Here is a 19,615-nt window from a genome sequence, read left to right on the forward strand (position 1 = left end):
GCATTGAAAGTTCTCACAACACATCTAGATAAGTTCCTTGGGGGGTCTAGTTTCCAAAATGGGGTCACTTGTGGGGGGTTTCTACTGTTTAGGTACATCAGGGGCTCTGCAAACACAACATAACGCCCGCAGACCATTCTATCAAAGTCTGCATTCCAAAACGGCGCTCCATCCCTTCCGAGCTCTGCCATGCGCCCAAACAGTGGTTTACCCCCACATATGGGGTATCAGCCTACTCAGCATAAATTGTACAATACATTTTGGGGTCTAATTTCTCCTGTTACCCTTGTGAAAGTAAAAATTTGGGGGTGAAAAGATCATTTTTGTGGAAAAAATATGATTTTTTTTATTTTCATGGCTCTACATTATAAACTTTTGTGAAGCAGTTGGGGGTTCATAGTGCTCACCACACATGTAGATAAGCTCTTTGGGGGTCTAATTTCCAAAATGATGTCACTTGTGGGGGGTTTCTACTGTTTAGGCACATCAGGGGCTCTCCAAACGTGACATGGCGTCCGATCTCAATTCCAGCCAATTCTACATTGAAAAAGTACAACGGCACTCCTTCTCTTCCAAGCTCTGCAGTGCGCCCAATCAGTGGTTTACCCCAACATATGGGGTATCGACGTACTCAGGAGAAATTGCACAACAACTTTTGTGGTCTAATTTCTCCTGATACCCTTGAGAAAATAAGAATTTGTGGGCGAAAATATCATTTTTGTGTAAACAAATGCGATTTTTTATTTTCACGGCTCTACGTTATAAACTTCTGTGAAGCACTTGGGGGCTCAAAGTGCTCACCACTAGTGTTGAGCGATACCTTCCGATATTCAAAAGTATCGGTATCGGATTGGATCGGCCGATATCCAAAAAATATCGGATATCGCCGATACCGATACCCGATACCAATACAAGTCAATGGGACACAAATATCGGAAGCTATCCTGGATGGTTCCCAGGGTCTGAAGGAGAGGAAACTCTCCTTCAGGCCCTGGGATCCATATTCATGCAAAAAATAAAGAATAAAAATTAAAAATATGGATATACTCACCTCTCCGATGGACCCTGGCTCTCACCAGTGCAAGCGTCTGCCTCCGTTCCTAAGAATGCAGTGAGTGAAGGACCTTCGATGACGTCGCAGTCACATGAGCGGTCATGCGACCAATCACAAGATCGCGACGTCATCGCAGGTCCTACACTCACTGCATTCTTAGGAACGGAGGCTGCCGGTTGCACCGCTGAGGTCCAGGGTCCGTCGGAGGGGTGAGTATATCCATATTTTTTATTTTTATTCTTTATTTTTTACATGAATATGGATCCCAGGGCCTGAAGGAGAGTCTCCTCTCCTCCAGACCCTGGGACCCATACACACCACACACACCTGGGAACTTATAGGAACTTCCGATTCCGATTTCCGATATCACAAAAATATCGGAACTCGGTATCGGAATTCCGATACAGCGAATATCAGCCGATACCCGATATTTGCAGTATCGGAATGCTCAACACTACTCACCACACATCTAAATAAGTTCCTTAAGGGGTCTAGTTTCCAAAATGGTGTCACTTGTGGAGTGTTTCCACTGTTTAGGCACATCAGGGGTTCTCTAAACGTGACATGGCATCCGATCTCAATTCCAGCCAATTCTGCATTGAAAAAGTCAAACGGCGCTCCTTCTCTTCCAAGCTCTGCGGTGCGCCCAAACAGTGGTTTACCCCCACATATGGGGTATCAGCGTATTCAGGAGAAATTGCACAACAAAATTTATCATTAAATTTCTGTTTTTACACTTGTGAAAATAAAAAAAATGGTTCTGAAGTAATATGTTTGCAAAAAAAAGTTAATTGTTCATTTTTTCCTTCCACATTGTTTCAATTACTGTGAAGCACGTAAAGGGTTAATAAACTTCTTGAATGTGGTTTTGAGCACCTTGAGGGGTGCAGTTTTTAGAATGGTGTCACACTTGGTTATTTTCTATCATATAGACCCCTCAAAATGACTTCAAATGTGATGTGGTCCCTAAAAAAAAATAGTGTCGTAAAAATGTGAAATTGCTGGTCAACTTTTATCCCTTATAACTCCATAACAAAAAAAAATTTTGTTTACAAAATTGTGCTGATGTAAAGTAGACATGTAGGAAATGTTATTTATTAACTATTTTTTGCGACATATCTCTCTGATTTAAGGGCATATAAATACAAAGTTTAAGAATTACAAAATTTTAAAAATTTTCGCCATATTTCCATTTTTCCATAAATAATCGCAAGTAATATTGAAGAAATGTTACCACTAACATGAAGTACAATATGTCATGAAAAAATAATCTTAGAATCAGCAGGGTCCGTTGAAGCGTTCCAGAGTTATAACCTCATAAAGTGACAGTGGTCAGAATTGTAAAAATTGGCTCGGTTATTAAGTACCAAATTGGCTCTGTCACTAAGGGGTTAAACATGTGTTTTTTTATATTACCTGTAATATTGCTTTTGTATCTTTCATCTTTACTCTAAATTTATATGCATAATTGATGTTAACTATGGTATTTTTATAAGATGCACCGGACCATTTTCTCCAATTGGGGTGGAAAATTAGAGAAAAAAAGACTTTTATAAGATGGGGGTCCGTCTTATAGTTGGAATTTAAGATATCTTAGCTGGGGGTAGGCAGCGATGGAGTGGGATCACAGGAGGCATGGTCCCTTCCTCAAGAAACCAGGAGGTGGGGCAATGCTGCGGGTCCTGGGTGGGAGAAGGGGGTATCTGTTATGATCCTAGTGGCAAGGATCGCAGGTCGGACTAGCTAAGTAACTGAACAGACTACTAGCTCTGGGGAAGTGGTAACTAGATTGACCGCAACCTGATCCTATCCGCAAACAACTATAGGCAGCCGTGGAACGTTACCTAAAAAATCCTAGACGTCTCGTCACGGCCTGAGAAACTGACTATTCCTGGAGGGAAAGTAAGTCCTCACTTGCCTCAGTGGAAGACCCCAAAGATATAGAATAGCCCCCCACAAATATTAACGGTGAGTTAAGGGGAAAGCACAAACGCAGAGATGAAATCAGATTTAGCAAATGAGGCCCGCTAATACTAGATAGCAGAAAATAGGAAGGAAACTGTGCGGTCAATAAAAAACCCTATTCAAAATATCCACGCAGAGATTGCTCGAGCCCCCGCACCAACTAACGGTGCGGGGGAAGCAACTCCGTACCCCAGAGCTTACCAGCAAAAAGAAATCACATGTTAGCAAGCTGGACTAGACTCATCATACACAGAAATCATATTGCAGGCAGATGAGCAAAAAAATATTCAAACAGAACTTAGCTTATCCTGAAGAGGCAGAAAACGAGATAATCAGGAGTAATCAGAATAGCACTGAATACATTGACAGCCGGCAACAAGTGGAAGTGAAGCAGAGCTAAATAGGAGCCTCCCTGGTGAATAACGAGGCAGCTGATCCAGCAGACCCGCAGGATAATAAACCAAACCACCAGGGGGAGCCAAAAAACCAAAGTCACACAATACCATCTGTGACCACAAGAGGGAGCCTGAAAACGGAGTTCACAACAGGTATCCCAGCGGTGTGATGCTGAGGGCCCGGTGTCGGCGGTGAGACAGAGCCGAATGTGTTGCTTGGAGCATGGTCCTTTCCTCAGGAAGCCAGTGGTGGCAGAAATGTGGCGATGTTGCGGGCCCAGTGTACATCACTGCTTTCCCGGCGGCCATTTTCCAGAAGCTGTAGGCCGCCAAAGGCAGTGTGTCCGCAAATTAGGATCTCGGCCTAAGTTGAGATCTCAATCTGTGAATGAGCGTCCTCCGGTGGCCAGCATACAGCCTCAGGAAAATGACTGCCTCCAGCTGGGCCGAGATCCCAATCTACGCACGCGCTGCATCCTGCAGTCCATGGCTTCAAGAAAATGGCGGCTGGGAAAGCATTGATGCACTCCGCTCTGCTCACCCCCGACAATGGGCTCTGCAGCATCGCCACACTTCCGCCGCCGGCCTGTCTGAGGAAGGCACCCTGCTCCAACACCCCGGTAAGCCTGCATTTGGTCTATAAGACACCCCCCATTTTCCTCCCAAATTTTTTGGGAAAAAATCTTATAGTCTGAAAAATATGGTAATCAGAAAGATTAGACTTTAGGTACACAGTACAGACCAAAAGTCTGTGAAGCTCATCAAGAGAATGCCAAGAGTGTGCAAAGCAGTCATCAAAGCAAAAGGTTGCTACTTTGAAGAACCAAGAATATAAGACATATTTTCAGTTGTTTCACACTTTTTTGTTAAGTATATAATTCCACATGTGCTAATTCATAGTTTTGATGCCTTCAGTTTGAATTTACAATTTTCATAGTCATGAAAATACAGAAAAATCTTTAAATGAGAAGGTGTGTCCAAACTTTTAGTCTGTACTGTATGTACCAAAATAGCAGAAAGGACCATAAATTCCCCACGGATTCCAGACTATTCTGTTGTGAAGCCTATAAAAGAGATGCTGTACTCATTGGAAATTGTAACAAGGTGGCACCAAAAAATGAAATGTTTAGAAAAATACATCAAAGCAAAAGTACTCCAACCAAAACTGCAGACAGGTAGATAAATCTGGATGGAGCCAGTGTGATAAGCCTGTAGAAATAGGGTAATAATATCAAACTTATACAATTAATTTTTTTATTCCATTCCATTTTTTATTCCATTTTATTCCATTATTGGACCAAACAGGTAAACAACATACGGTATATATTATTTGAGAGCACAATTATTTGTAAGCAAGTCCTTCTTGTTTGTCACCACCCCTGTAGCATGCTTTCCGAAAACGCCTCCAGTTTCACATAGAGGCTACACGTACCCACGTATTTCATCAGCACAAGACAAAGGTGATCAAGGTTATTTTTTTATTAGAATATAAATCTTAATACATAAGATTTGTCAACAACTATTAAGTTCAAGCCAGAGGCGTAGCTAGAAATTAAGCACGGGAGGGGTGACACATTCGAGTGGGTAACTATGCTTACAACTACAGTGGCACACCCTAATGATAGTGGGTATAGGGCAGTGGTTCCCAAACTCCAGACATCATGGTCCCCCAACAGATTATGGATTTTCTCAGTATTGCACAAGTGAGAGAACTCGTCGCATCTTCAAATGCTTCTTTTCTTTATTTTCTTTATATTTTTTTATATAGCGCTAACATATTCTGTAGTGCCATACAGTTTGCACAAATTATCATTGCTGTCCCCAAAGGGAGGAAACCGGAGAACCCAGAGGAAACCCACGCAAACATGGGGAGAACATGCAGATGTTGTCCTTTGTGAGATTTGAACCCAGGACTCCAGCGCTGCAAGGCTGCAGTGCTAACTACTGAGCCACAGTCCTGCAGAACATGTACAGTAAGAGATTACAGTACAGTTATAGATATTGACTTATAGCTGACATTTTTTGGAGTCGCTCGCATTTCCCTTCTTATCAATCTGGCCCAGACCACCATGACAATGCCTTTCAGCCAGGGTGCATCTTCAGAGTTTAGACAGAGAATTGACTTCTCACATTTTCGGAACCATCCCTATCTATTCCTGACCTACCCAAACTCCTCATCCTACTGTCAGCCCAATTTTAAGCCTGTTAGTGCCGTATTTTTCCCGGATATTTGATCTTTTGTGTGACATAAAAACAGTACTTCTATTAGTGCACAATTTATTAATGCCCACCATTGTGACCCTTACAAAGTAAAATGCCTCCTTTGTGCCCCCCAAATGCTAAAATTGCCACCTAAAAAATATTAATGCCTTTTTTCGCAAGTAACCTAGAAAACAGTGCTTACATTTTGCCCATAGAAAGTGATAATGCCTCCTGTGTTCCCCCTTGACATTCACAATGCCCTGAGTGTTGTTACAACGTTTTTTATATGCCTAATAAACATTTAATAATGTCTCCACATTTACAGTAATAATGTTCCCTCAGTCCTTCTCCAAAAGCAGTAGTAATGTCCTGAGTCTCCCCAGGTACAGTAATAATGTCCTCTGAGTCCCCCTAGACACATTAGTAATGTCCCAAGTCCATCCCCACATACAATAAGAAATTTCCCATAGTCATCCCACATACAGTACCAATGCCCCCTGAGTCCCCCCTTCTAAATCCACTCATGTACAGTATAATGGCCCCACAGCTCCAATATACACAGTGGGCCTACAGCTTTGCTATACACAGTATGATGGGCTCACAGCTCCCTTATATACAGAATGATATGCCGACATCTACCCTATAGACAGTATAATGTACCCACAGCAAAAGAAAAACAAATGCACATCAACAATCTAAAATGTGAGTCCACATTGTTTTTAAGGTTCCTCCCTGTTCCCAGCACTCATTCAAACCAAGCTAAAGAGCGCAGGCAGCGTCTGGTGATGAGACCCCCAAGTCCACTCATCACACCTTAGATTGTTGGTGTTCATTTGTTTTTCTGTTTGTCACATATTTTAACTTTTTGCTAATAAAGGATCCGTTTTACACATACCTGGATTGGAAGCTGGATTGTTCTTTCTTCTCCTGCATTCACTGGGCACTAAACAGTGGCGTCGATAGTGGGCTAGCGTACCGATTGTTTCTTGAAGGGGTGAGCTACTATTTTTCTTTTTACATGCACCTTGACTGCCTCTGTGCGCCCCTTTGTGACAATATATATATATACATATACACATGTATATATTGACATCTTTTTGCTGGGGGAAGCTTTGGTTGTATTTTCGTGGACATGGATCCAGACTTTGAAAACATCAAGAAAGCGAGTGTTGCTAAGCTGTTTTTTCACACCACCAAACTCACTGATGTATCTCCAGATATGCTGATTTCATTTTGGAAATGGAGAAAGTTTCTCTTTGTGAAACTCATAGATGGTGGGACCAAACAATTCTGGAAAATTATATTGGAAAAAATATGATCCCCTGTGGACACAGGGTAAAAAAGATCCCACAACCATATATTCAGAAATTTTCGTTAATGAATGGAATAACATTCTATCATCTTGCTCAGTCCAAATTATGAAACGTATCATTAAATATGAGAACCAAGAATTGCAGAAAATCCAATTGGAGATTTAAAAGAAAAACATACGGAAACTAACAAAGCCACCATGACATTTGAAAATGATTTATTCTAGAGAAATGTAATTAAAAAATATGTGATCTTGAAGAATTTATCATATTAATTAAAAACCATCACCATGGATCAAAACAGAGAATTGCCCTAGGAAACCAAGTCCCCATTTCTTCATCTGATAATGATTCTTCTGATTTTTCTGCTGATTTTTCAGATGATGAAAGGAATGTAAATAAATCTAAATCACATTATTGAAAAAAATCATGTCCAGCAAAATAAGGGAAAAGAAGAGCAGGACGAAAACACCGCAAGAACCCTGGATTAAATCGGGAACCTTCTAAGGAGCCGCAGTCGATTCCAACTTTGGCTGTAGTTAATCTTTCTATCCTTCCTCTCACTGAGGTTGAAAACAGTCTTTTATCATGTTGCCTGAACTTTGCTCCTAAAAGTAACAACTTAAAAATATTTTCAGGCATTGACCCATATGGAACTCCCACATGCATGGGCAGTAAGGCCTCTGCTATAGCTCCCATTTAGTACAGCTTTTGCCTGCAGTGCTCACTGCTATCCTCCTCTTCTGTACATTTTTCTGGATAATCAGTAAAGCGTGAACAGGTTTTTTAATCCATCAGTCAGTTAGATTTCTCTTTTTTTTTGTTTTAAGAATGAATCCTTAGTTCATGTACAGTAATATAGCAAATAAATATATATATATATATATATATATATATATATATGTATATATATATATATATATATATATATATATATATATATATATGTTTTATTTCATATCTATCGAAACAGAAGTGACCACCACGTCCTAACAGAATGTACCAAATTAACAGGCTCATACTACAGTGACTGCAATATATACTGCACATGCAAAACTAATGCAATAATGTGGCAAGATATATGCAAACATTCAGTATATAAATTTTGAACTGCATTACTGCTATGTATAGGCTATCCCATATCTATCTATCTATCTATCTATCTATCTATCTCATTCCTTCTATCTATCTATCTATCTATCTATCTATTTATCTATCTATCTATCTATCTATCTATTATCTATCTATCTATCTCATTCCTTCTATCTATCTATCTATCTATCTATCTACCTATTATCTATCTATCTATCTATCTATCTATCTATCTATCTATCTCATTCCTTCTATCTATCTATCTATCTATCTATCTATCCACCTATTATCTATCTATCTATCTATCTATCTATCTATCTATCTATCTATCTATCTCATTCCTTCTATCTATCTATCTATCTATCTATCTATCTACCTATTATCTATCTATCTATCTATCTATCTATCTATCTATCTATCTATCTATTTCATTCCTTCTATCTATCTATCTATCTATCTATCTATTTCATTCCTTCTATCTATCTATCTATCTATCTATCTATCTATCGACCTATTATCTATCTATCTATCTATCTATCTATCTATCTATCTATCTATCTCATTCCTTCTATATATCTACCTATTATCTATCTAACTATCTATCTATCTATCTATCTATCTATCTATCTATCTCATTCCTTCTATCTATCTATCTATCTATCTATCTATCTATCTATCTATCTATCTATCTATCTACCTATTATCTATCTAACTATCTATCTATCTCATTCCTTCTATCTGTCTATCTATCTATCTACCTATTATCTATCTATCTATCTATCTATCTCATTTCTTCTATGTATCTATCTATCTATCTATCTATCTATCTATCTATCTATTATCTATCTATCAATCTATCTACCTATTATCTATCTATCTACCTATTATCTATCTATCTATAAATCTATCTACCTATTATCTATATATCTAATCTATCTACTGTATATTGTCTATCTATCTCTCAATCTATCTATCAATCTATCTATTTATCTATCTATCTACCTATTATCTATCTATCTATCTATTTATCTATCTACCTCTTGTGCATCTTATGTTTTCTATTGAATTTTTCTTCAAGAAGGCTTAATTGGAAGAAGCACAAATATTTTAGTAATTGCAGAGGAAATAATTGTATAGGTGGGAACAGCAGGTATAATGGATATCCCGTACATAGTAATTACTAAGAACCTGGTGTGGTTTTATAATCAATATCATGTAATGTAAGCCCCCCCGCTCAGACAGCGGAAATATAGCGGGGGTCCCATGTCCTCATAGGCCTGGCAAGTTGTGTTATGCTAGGGGTCAAATTAAGGTCAAGGTTTTTCCTCCATGTAAAAGCAGCCAGATTTGGGTTCTGACTGGCTTTCTTGCCCGTGATTGATTGGTTGTCAATCAGTTGCCGGGCAGATTTGGTTATGTATTCATGTTAAAGCAGTCAGATCTGGTTCTGACTGGCTTGTTTGCCCGCCTAAAATTTTGATGATTGATTGGTTGTCAATCAGTTGCTGGGCAGATTTAGTTGTTATATATACTGGGGCACCGGCGTCGGATACTCAGTTCGCCGGTGCTTGAAGAAAAGAAGATACCTCAGCAAGAGATGGAGAAGCTCCTGCAGGAACTCCTATCAAGAGCTGGCGAGGAAGACGGGGAGGATTGGCTGAGGAGCTGCTTAGCTATAAAACCTCCTTTAGCAGCTTCCGAAGCCATTGCCCCTCCTCCGGTTCCAGTACCTGCGACGCCAGAGGCAAGACATGAAGCTGGAGCCCCGGCACCTGAGAGATCTCCAGCGAGGACCAGGAGGCAGAGCGCAGCTTTCTCACCTGCTCCGTCTCCTGCGGCATCCGGGCTCGGTACGTCAGCGACAAGCAGGAAGTCACGCCGCAGCTGCGCGTCGAAGTCTCGCAGCCCTCCGCGGGATTTCGGAAATCATCAGCTGGGAGCGCCGTCCACGTCATCAGGAGCGGCCGGAAGAGCCAGAAAGGGCACCGGCCGTAAAAGCGCTGCGGTGCCCCTCTCCACTGGCACCCGGTCGGCTCTTGCATCTGCTGCACGGGGCTCAAGGTCCGCTCCGCCCCCCTTGTCGTCGGATGAAGAGGAGGTTCGTGTCCCAGGATCTGCCAGGCAGCCGCGCTCGCCCCATTCTGTGGGCTGGAGCGCAGGCTGTGAAGGAGGAAGAAGACCGGACAACCAAGCTGCGAGGGGTGAGACTTCTAATATCCCAATGTCTGTCCCTCAGAATCAGTTAAGAGACTTAATTAAATCTGTAGTAGCCGAGGCATTGTGCGAGGCTAGTAATGTATCTCGGGCAACAGCTTCTCCTGCTCCTTTCTGCTCAGAAGCTCCTGCCCTTAGTATTCCTCCTTTGAATCCTTTCAAGGAGGCTTTAACATGCGAGCTTTCCCCACTGGGATTCCATTTGAGCCCCTCAGTTAAGGAGCTCATCTGGAATAATCAATTTGTGGATTTATTTTCATTATTGCCAAGTAGGGATCATCCCCCTAAGTTAGAGAAGAAAGATGACAAAACTGATCATGATGACCCTAAACGTAATATTAGGTCTTTTAATAACTGGGTCCAGGCGTTTGCCATATATGCTTCTGTGTTGGGAGAGAAATCGCCTAATCTTTGTAGCCGTCTCTTCCAACACGTTGACATCATATTAGAAGCTTATAAGAACTTTGGTGGCTCTGCTTGGCTCAGTTATGATGAGGCCTTTAGACATAAACTATCAGTTCACCCTGAGCTAAAATGGGGCTCTAAAGACATTGGGTTATGGATCAATCTCATGCTTCCTATGAGGAATGCTGTTGCTAGGCAGCCTTCTTCTTCTGTCACCAAAAAAGGCGTTTGTTTTGCTTATAATGATTCTTCCTGTAAGTGGAACAATAATTGCCGTTTTCGACATGAATGCTCGTTTTGTGGGAATTCCCACCCCATGTCCGAATGCTTTAAGAAGCAGGCTGCCCAGCAATCCTCTAAAGAATCAATTTCAAAGGGCCCATCGCCAGTGAGGCTGGAAAACATGGTTCACTGGCTAAGCAAATACCCAGACAGGGAGATCAGTAGCTTACTGTTTAACGGGTTTTCTTTAGGTTTTCATGTTCCACAATTCAAAGGTTCAGGTTGTTTTTTAGTTAAAAATCTTTCTTCCGTTAATGACTTCCCTGATGTTGCTAGGGAAAAAATTTTTTTCTGAATTAGAACTAGGCAGAGTTGCCGGCCCCTTTTTATCCCCTCCGTATTCAAATTTTCGTTTATCCCCTTTGGGTATTGTTCCCAAAAAGGATCCAGGTTCTTTCCGAATGATTCATCATCTATCTTATCCAGTGGGCCAATCCCTGAATGACGAGGTAGACAAAACGATGTGTTCTGTTACCTATTCCTCATTTGATGGCGCATTGGATATGCTTAGAAAATTCGGTCCTAATGCCCTCTTGTCCAAATCAGACATTAAATCTGCCTTCAGACTTCTCCCTGTTCATCCGGATGGGTTCAATTCACTGGGCTTCCATTTTGATAACTGTTTCTTTTTTGACAAATGCCTTCCCATGGGTTTTTCATTATCCTGCTTTTATTTTGAAAATTTTTCACGTTTTTTGCATTGGGTTTTGGAGTCTAGTGGTTGTAATGCGGGTATTTTGCATTACTTAGATGATTTCCTTTTTGTTGGCCCAGCCCATTCTTCGGTTTGTGAAAATACTCTTTCTAGGTTTCTTGAATTGTGTTCATTTTTTGGAATCCCAATTGCCCATGAGAAAACTGTACCCCCTTCTTGTCTCATTGAGTTTTTGGGCATCATGATAGATTCAGTCAGAATGGAAACCGTCCTGCCTCAAGAGAAAATTGAGAGACTTCGTAGTTCTCTTGAAAATTTACTGGCAAGGGACAAAATCACTCTTAAGGAACTTCAGTCCCTGCTTGGGCTATTGAATTTTTCCTTAAGGGTCATTCCGATCGGAAGGGTTTTTTCCAGGTCGCTTTATGAAGCTATTAAAGGGCATTCTTCTCCCAATTCTCATATCAGATTGTGTTCTGATATGAAAGAGGACGCAAAAATCTGGCTAGCATTTCTAGCAGGTTTTAATGGGAGATCTATTATTCAATCCCCTTTTGTATCTTCAGATTCTATCCCCCTTGCCTTTTCTGCAGACGCCACTCTAGGGGTGGCTTGCTTGTTTCAATCTCACTGGATTTCCCGGAATTGGCCTGACAATTGGGTTTTTAAGGAATTAAACAAAAATCCTCTTATTATTGAACTGGTTTCAATCCTTCTGTGTATTTGCTTATGGGGTCGTGGTTTACAAAATTCCAGGGTTCTATTACATTCCATGAATCAAGCAGTAGTTTTTTCAATCAATACACTGTCATCCAGGAATGTTGTTGCATCAAAGATTCTGAGAAAATTGGTATTGGAGTGTTTAAACTGCAATATTTGGTTAAAAGCAGTTTCAGGCATTGGTAAAGCTAGTCAGTTAACTGATTTTATTTTGCAGCGTCAGTGGTTTGATTTTTATTTACAGGTTCCATTGGCAGACAAAGAGGCGTACGATTGCCCTCTTTTATTGCAGGACATGATTCCGATATGATTCCCTATTTTATTCAGAATTCCTTATCTAACAGATCATGGGCTGATTATTCAGCCGCATGGAAGAAATGGGTTAATTTTTCTGCTCTTTTTGGCTTTGATGCCTCTGCTCCCGACCCGAATTCGGCTTTAAAATTTGCTGAGTCCATGGTCCAGCAGGGTTTATCTTACTCCGCAGTAGCCAAATGCTTTGCGGGAGTCTCTTTCTTTTTAAAATTGCATGGCGGGACTGCGTTGACGGATTTTTTCTCAGTAAAGCAATTTTTGAAAGGGCTGAAAAGGGAAAAGTTTTTTCCGGATTCAAGGTGTCCTATTTCTATTTCTTTATTGACTGACATTTGTTCTGCCCTTTTACATGTTTGTAAGAACTTTGAAGAAGCGCTTTTGTTTAATTCCATATTTTCTATCTCCTTTTTTGGGGCCCTAAGGGTCGGTGAGGTAGTATCAGCCAAAAAATCGGTTTCATCCCCGCTCTTGCTTTCGGACGTCAAAATTTTCGATTCGTTTCTTCTCCTATTTATCAGGAAGTCTAAGACGGATCAACTCGGGAGAGGAGCGGAGCTAAGATTGAATTCCTTTCCTGATTCTAGAATTTGTCCTGTATCCATTCTGTCCAAATGGATTATGTTTAGGCCCCCGGCTGAAGGGTCTCTGTTTATTCATAAGGATTCTTCCCCGGTAACGGTTTTCCAATTTAGTTTTATTTTAAAGCAGTGTTTGGCATTTTTAGGTAAAAGTCATCTCAAAATTACTTCCCATTCCTTCAGAATTGGTGCGGCTACTGAAGCATCAAGGGCTGGCCTATCTGACGATAAAATCAAGAGAATGGGTAGATGGGAATCAAAAAGATTCAGAATTTATGTTCGGCCTGATTTATATCCCGATTAATTTTATTTCTCTTGTATTCTACAGTTATTTGGATCGTTGGGCATTCATTTGTCTTCTGGGCCCGGAAGAGGGCCAGCCTGCGATCATATTCTGAGAATTTGTCGTTCCATTCATCTAAAGTTCAAGTTTTTTGGCACGGCATTCGCGGCCTGAATTGGCCTTCTTTAGTTTCTGAGGTAAAGAGTTGTCGGGAGAGGCTCCCTCATCCGGATCTAATTATAGTTCATCTCGCTGGGAATGATTTAGGAAGAATCAATACTTTGAACCTTCTGGCTGCTATTCGGTCAGATCTTACTTATTTAAGACAGATTTTTCCAATCTCGGGTATTGTTTTTTCGGAAATCATTCCCAGACGTGCTTGGCAATGTACTCAGCTTTCATTCTTGGATAAGATCCGGAAGAGGGTTAATTTCTCCATGAAGAAGTTCCTACCTCTTATTTCTGGTTTTTCTTTTAGACATACAGACTTAGAAGGTTTTTTGCCAGGGATGTTCAGAAATGATTTGGTTCATTTGTCGGATATCGGACTTGATTTATTTAATCTTAACATGGGCAATATAATCGAAAAATGGCTGTGTGGTTTGGGGGGGGCCTCGGCTCTTTGATCCTTGGCCTCTTGGGGTAAAAAATCACCCAACCTTGGGTGGATTTGGTTTATGGAAGTTGATGGAATTTTGGAATTATAAACTTATGGTTATTATTCATTTGGTTATTTAGTTAAATTTTATGGAATTTGTAACTCAAAATAAAACCTCACGGCCATTTATTCCAAACTTTATAAAAGTGTCTTGTGTTTTTATTATATTATAATTATAGGCCTTATGGGGACATGTAAGCCCCCCCGCTCAGACAGCGGAAATATAGCGGGGGTCCCATGTCCTCATAGGCCTGGCAAGTTGTGTTATGCTAGGGGTCAAATTAAGGTCAATGTTTTTCCTCCATGTAAAAGCAGCCAGATTTGGGTTCTGACTGGCTTTCTTGCCCGTGATTGATTGGTTGTCAATCAGTTGCCGGGCAGATTTGGTTATGTATTCATGTTAAAGCAGTCAGATCTGGTTCTGACTGGCTTGTTTGCCCGCCTAAAATTTTGATGATTGATTGGTTGTCAATCAGTTGCTGGGCAGATTTAGTTGTTATATATACTGGGGCACCGGCGTCGGATACTCAGTTCGCCGGTGCTTGAAGAAAAGAAGATCCCGCCCTCCCTCCCTTTATATTGTCATTTTCTCCTGTCGTTTGGTTTTATTTGTGGGTAAAAAATCACCCAACCTTGGGTGGATTTGGTTTATGGAAGTTGATGGAATTTTGGAATTATAAACTTATGGTTATTATTCATTTGGTTATTTAGTTAAATTTTATGGAATTTGTAACTCAAAATAAAACCTCACGGCCATTTATTCCAAACTTTATAAAAGTGTCTTGTGTTTTATTATATTATAATTATAGGCCTTATGGGGACATGTATGTCATGGATTTGAAAATTATAAAAAGATTAGCTATGAAGTTCCCGCTTCTTCTTCATGTTCCTGAAGTAATGAGTTCTCACATTCACTGAATTGCAAATATGAATTGAGACACTGGGAGACATACAAGATAATAATTTGGGGTCTTAAGCATGACGTTTCTAGAATAGTAACCCAATTGGAAAACACTCTTAAGGCAATTTTTAACACAATAAGAAATAGAAAAGAAAAATCCCAATATACAGTGACACAAACTTCGGTATAGAACATTTCCTTTGCATAGTCAACTTTCCAGTGATTTCTGGGAATGCATAGGGGAGAGAACTCTCAAGAATTGTGATCAACACCATTTCAACATCCTGGAATTGTTTTCCCCTCCCGCAGTAACTAGAAGGCACAGGTACCAGACACATCCAAATGTGGCCCCCTCTGCCATTTAAAAGATACTCTTATTATAATTATAAATGGCACAGATTTTTCAGAAAAGCTTCTAATTACGCCTCTGTCCCCTCCCTTATTTGTAACTGCAGTGCTCCCAATGTAAAGAATAGCACTAGACAGGACACACATGGTGAAGGAGAATTGGAAGACGTTCTCCACCAGGTCCATAAATCCACAGTGGCTGCCCCTATGATATCCCCATTCTTGTAGTGCTATAAGAACCTGCTGATCGATATTTTGCTGCATTCTCCTCCTATTTCATCAGTCTGAGATTTAATTAATGATAAATATAAACCCAGCAATACATTTTTATTCGGCTCCTCCTAGTAATAGAATAGAACACGATAAACAACAAAGTAAAACAAGTAAATAACGCGCCTCGAATCAATACATCTATTCACAATGAAACCGAAGGATGGAAGAATATCCACCGACTACTAATGACCAGACATAGCCATAATGCTCACTGTGTAAGAAACAAAACTAATTCTCAACTAATCCTATTAATTACAAGCTCCAAATTATCCTGATTAGCTTTTTGCCAGTAATGACAGTCTTTGTCATAAAGCACACTTAGGTGATTGTTTTTTATTGGAATTTCTTTTCCCTGGTGGGATTTCCTAAGGAATTTGTCAATAAATCACCATTTTCATGTGCAGGATCCGTGTTCTCAGGTCATTCTCAATGATTATATATTAGTGTGTGTGCATTCAGGTGTTCTGGACTCGAAGCATTGATAAATGGCTTACAATACACTATAAGCCCCTGCTGGGAGAAGTATCTGACGGGAAGCTTAAAGAGACAGCATTTAATATAACGCGCCGTCATGTTTTGTATACTTAGTAGGTAGTGATGAGCAATGTGCTCTGATAAGGTGTTATCCTGACATGCTCGTATGCTAACCGAGTGTCTTGAAAAATATGTTCGAGTCCCTGCGGCTGCATGTCTCATGGCTGTTTGACATCCGCAACACATTGTGTTAGGAGTCCAGTTCCCGTCGCTGCACAGGGGGAATCTCGAACCATGTCCGCTGCGGTCTCTCATTCTGCATGAGCCGCAGTGGAGCCTGCTCAGCGGAGACGTCGGACCCAGCGTCTCACTCAGTCTGGTATTGTGCAAAGGGTTACTGCTGCCTTTTCATGCCCTGGTATTGTACCCTTTACTGGTCTGCAGCAAGCAGGCTTTTCTGGGACTAAGTCCTACTTTGCACACACTGAGCATGCCCATGGGAGGACCTCTCATTGGAGGTCGAGGATCACACGCTCAGGCCCTGTAGCAGCTCCCATTGGTCCTCCAGGAAGGTCCTGTAGAGCTGCAACTATAAAACATTTGCAGGTCCGCACGGCCATGCGCTAGTGTAAATTATGTATGTGCTCAGCGCCAGTGTGGTCGTGTGTGTGCAGTCAGGGACCCGGCTGAAATAAGCCCCTAGAATGCTGGCACCTCCGGCGAGGAGTTTCATGTGTGTGGATTCAGGGCTGGCTAATAGCCATTAGAATTCAAGCTCCACCGGAGAGGAGCTGCGTGTTTGCATTTGACTACATGACCACTGTCAGCTCTACTAAGTAGCTGTGTTCCCCTGTGAGCTAAACAGGGCACAGCGTTCTTTTTGCTAACAGACTCTGTGAAGTAACAGAGTTCCTTTATACCAATATACTTCACCGCCTTACTTAGCAGCGGGTTCTTTCCTGCACGGTGGATCCCAGGTTGCGAACGCACCTATTACTTCTAATAAATATATTCGGTGCGTTCCGCCAACCCTAACACATTGTTTCAGTTGTCGCACAGTCATGAGACATGCAGCCGTGGGGACTCGGATATATTCTTTGAGACACTTGGTTAGCATACAAGCATGTCCGGATAACACCTTATCGGAGCACGTTTGCTCATCACGATTGGTCAGTCTACTATTAATATGATAGTAGATTTAATACTTGCAAATTAATTGTATGCTTAGATCGTGGATTACGTTTCGTATTCTTTGCCTCATGGCTAACCTTCATGGTGTTTAGTGATTTGTCCTATTTTACTCCAGAAATAAGCCTTAGGTGACTGTTACAAATAATGATGAATACCTCTTGATACAGACTAAAGAGTTCTGTGAATGTAAATGTTAGAGTAATATTCAAAATACCCTTTATAGTCTTTACATGGCAGTATTCCCTATACACCCAAGAATTCCGGTTTTGACCTTGTTTGCAGGAGTCGTGTAGAAGGTTCAGTGGGACAATAGGTTTGTAATACTGTATATGATGGAACGCGGCACTTTTTCTGTTATATTCATACAAAACGCCATAATAAAATTCTATATACCATCATCCAAACTCAGAGCCATATGGAGGATCCACAAGAAGTCTATGCAGATCCTATTACTGCTTTGTACAATTAGTAGGTTAATTGAGCCATTATCCAGCCATGAGCATGAAGCCTTAAAGCAATTGTACTAATTCACATATGGCGGTGCTTTTTATCGAAACTATATGGTAAGTGGGAACTGTAGAAGGGTACCATCCACTGCATAGTTGAGAAGTTTGACCCATGTAAATAACATCAAGGCACAAGTTAAAGAAAATTGTGCCTTCATTCTGATAACTTTTCTCAACAAATGTGCTTTTCAAACTGGCTAGAATCCTATTCTTTTGGTATTAAACTAAAAATATTAATAATCTCCATCCCTATAATTTTCTCCTACACATACATAAGCATGAATAGCCATCAGAGGACTAGTGCACTATGTAGTGAGTCCAAGTCGCAAATATAACAATGGAGCTCAGGAACAACAGGGCCCACGAGGACAGAGAAGGCATCCATTACACCAATTCCTGCATTATACCTCCATGAACGGTAAGTAAAGCAGCATTTACACTGAAAGATTATCGTGATAAAGCCTTCTTAAGAATGGTCATTTCACGATAATCTTTTAGTGCAATAAACAGGCTGCCAATCACCTGATGAACAAACAAAACACTCATTCATTGGGTGAAATCATTGTTGTCGGCAACATATCGCCCTGTGTAACCAGAACCTGTGCTGCCAAAAACAATGGCAGCCTATGCACACTGAGCAATCTATTACACACCGCGGTCTGCCTTTGCAAGCAGGCTATTAATTGGCTGCCGATAAGTAAAGGTTTATCGATCAGTGATCATTTAGAATACAAAAATAAGTGGAAACCTCTCTGAATCGTCATTGTCCTATTTGCTCAGTGACTGCTTTAAAGACACGGGCGCCAATTCATCAAGACTCAGGGAAGCGCAAGCTCATGCTACACCAGTCAGTGACTGTAGTAGCATTATTGGAGTAGAAAACACCAGGACCTTTGATCAATGATGAGTTCAATAGGAAGTATGACCATGCCATGTCCAGACTTCTTCACATCTCCAACTATTTTGGTAGACCTGATTAAAAGTGGCATGAAAATGCCAGAAGTCGCTAAAATGTTTTGTAATTCCTATTGGAATATATTGGAAAATGTTTCAAAGCTTTCATGAATCGGTTCCATGATACTAGTGTTCCAGGGTGAGACTTACGTCTGAGAAACTTGAATGGCGCTCTGCCCACAACACATGTACTGGTGTTTCTCCTTTATCGAAATTCCCCTTTTTCATTCTGCTAGGAGAATCTCTGCTGCATACGTCCACAATCACACACATAGAGGAATTATTTTATTTGCTCTTCATTTATTCTACTGTAGTTCTAAATATTTGGTGACTGTAGAGTTACAGTAACTGTACACCCAGTTATAAAGCTCTGTTCGATCAATAACCTGGTCATAAATGTGACAAATGGGATTAACGTGTTCCATGAAACTGATTACCTTGGAAAAAAACATGCCTACTTGATGCACAGATGGATAATATCTATCCACCTAATCTATCTATCTATCTATCTATCTATCTATCTATCTATCTATCTATCTATCTATCTATCATAGCAGTGCCTGGTAGGCTAGGGTTCAATCCTCTCTTTGCAGGCTCTGATCAGGTGCACCTGGTTAACTTTTCATATAAACAAGCTAGGTGTTCATCTAAGTGAGTCAGCTGGTGGGAAGCTGACCAGAGTGGATTTGTGTTAGAGCTGAAGAGAGGGACAAGCTAGAATATCTTTCTAAGAAGAGTTTGCACAGGTCATATTGCTATGGACAATAGCTGTTATGTTTGACTGGATTGGGGATGACTCAGCTGTTTATGAGTAGCCAGGGTCTATACTGTTTAGTTAGC

General features: G+C 40.7%; 2 protein-coding genes across 2 annotated transcripts in view; both read left to right on the forward strand.

Annotated features, from left to right (window-relative positions):
• Positions 1 to 19,615, forward strand: part of SLC8A1 (solute carrier family 8 member A1) — a 718,740-nt gene that overhangs the window by 186,366 nt on the left and 512,759 nt on the right. The gene's annotated exons all lie outside the window — the stretch shown is intronic.
• On the forward strand, positions 9,315 to 14,356 carry LOC143809173 (uncharacterized). Its single transcript, XM_077292317.1, has 2 exons — positions 9,315 to 10,219; positions 13,516 to 14,356. The coding sequence occupies exons 1-2, from the start codon at positions 9,616 to 9,618 to the stop codon at positions 14,094 to 14,096; spliced, it is 1,185 nt and encodes a 394-aa protein (XP_077148432.1). The 5' UTR covers positions 9,315 to 9,615; the 3' UTR covers positions 14,097 to 14,356.

Source organism: Ranitomeya variabilis, chromosome 2 (assembly GCF_051348905.1).
Source record: "Ranitomeya variabilis isolate aRanVar5 chromosome 2, aRanVar5.hap1, whole genome shotgun sequence".
NCBI classification, from domain to species: Eukaryota; Metazoa; Chordata; class Amphibia; order Anura; family Dendrobatidae; genus Ranitomeya; species Ranitomeya variabilis.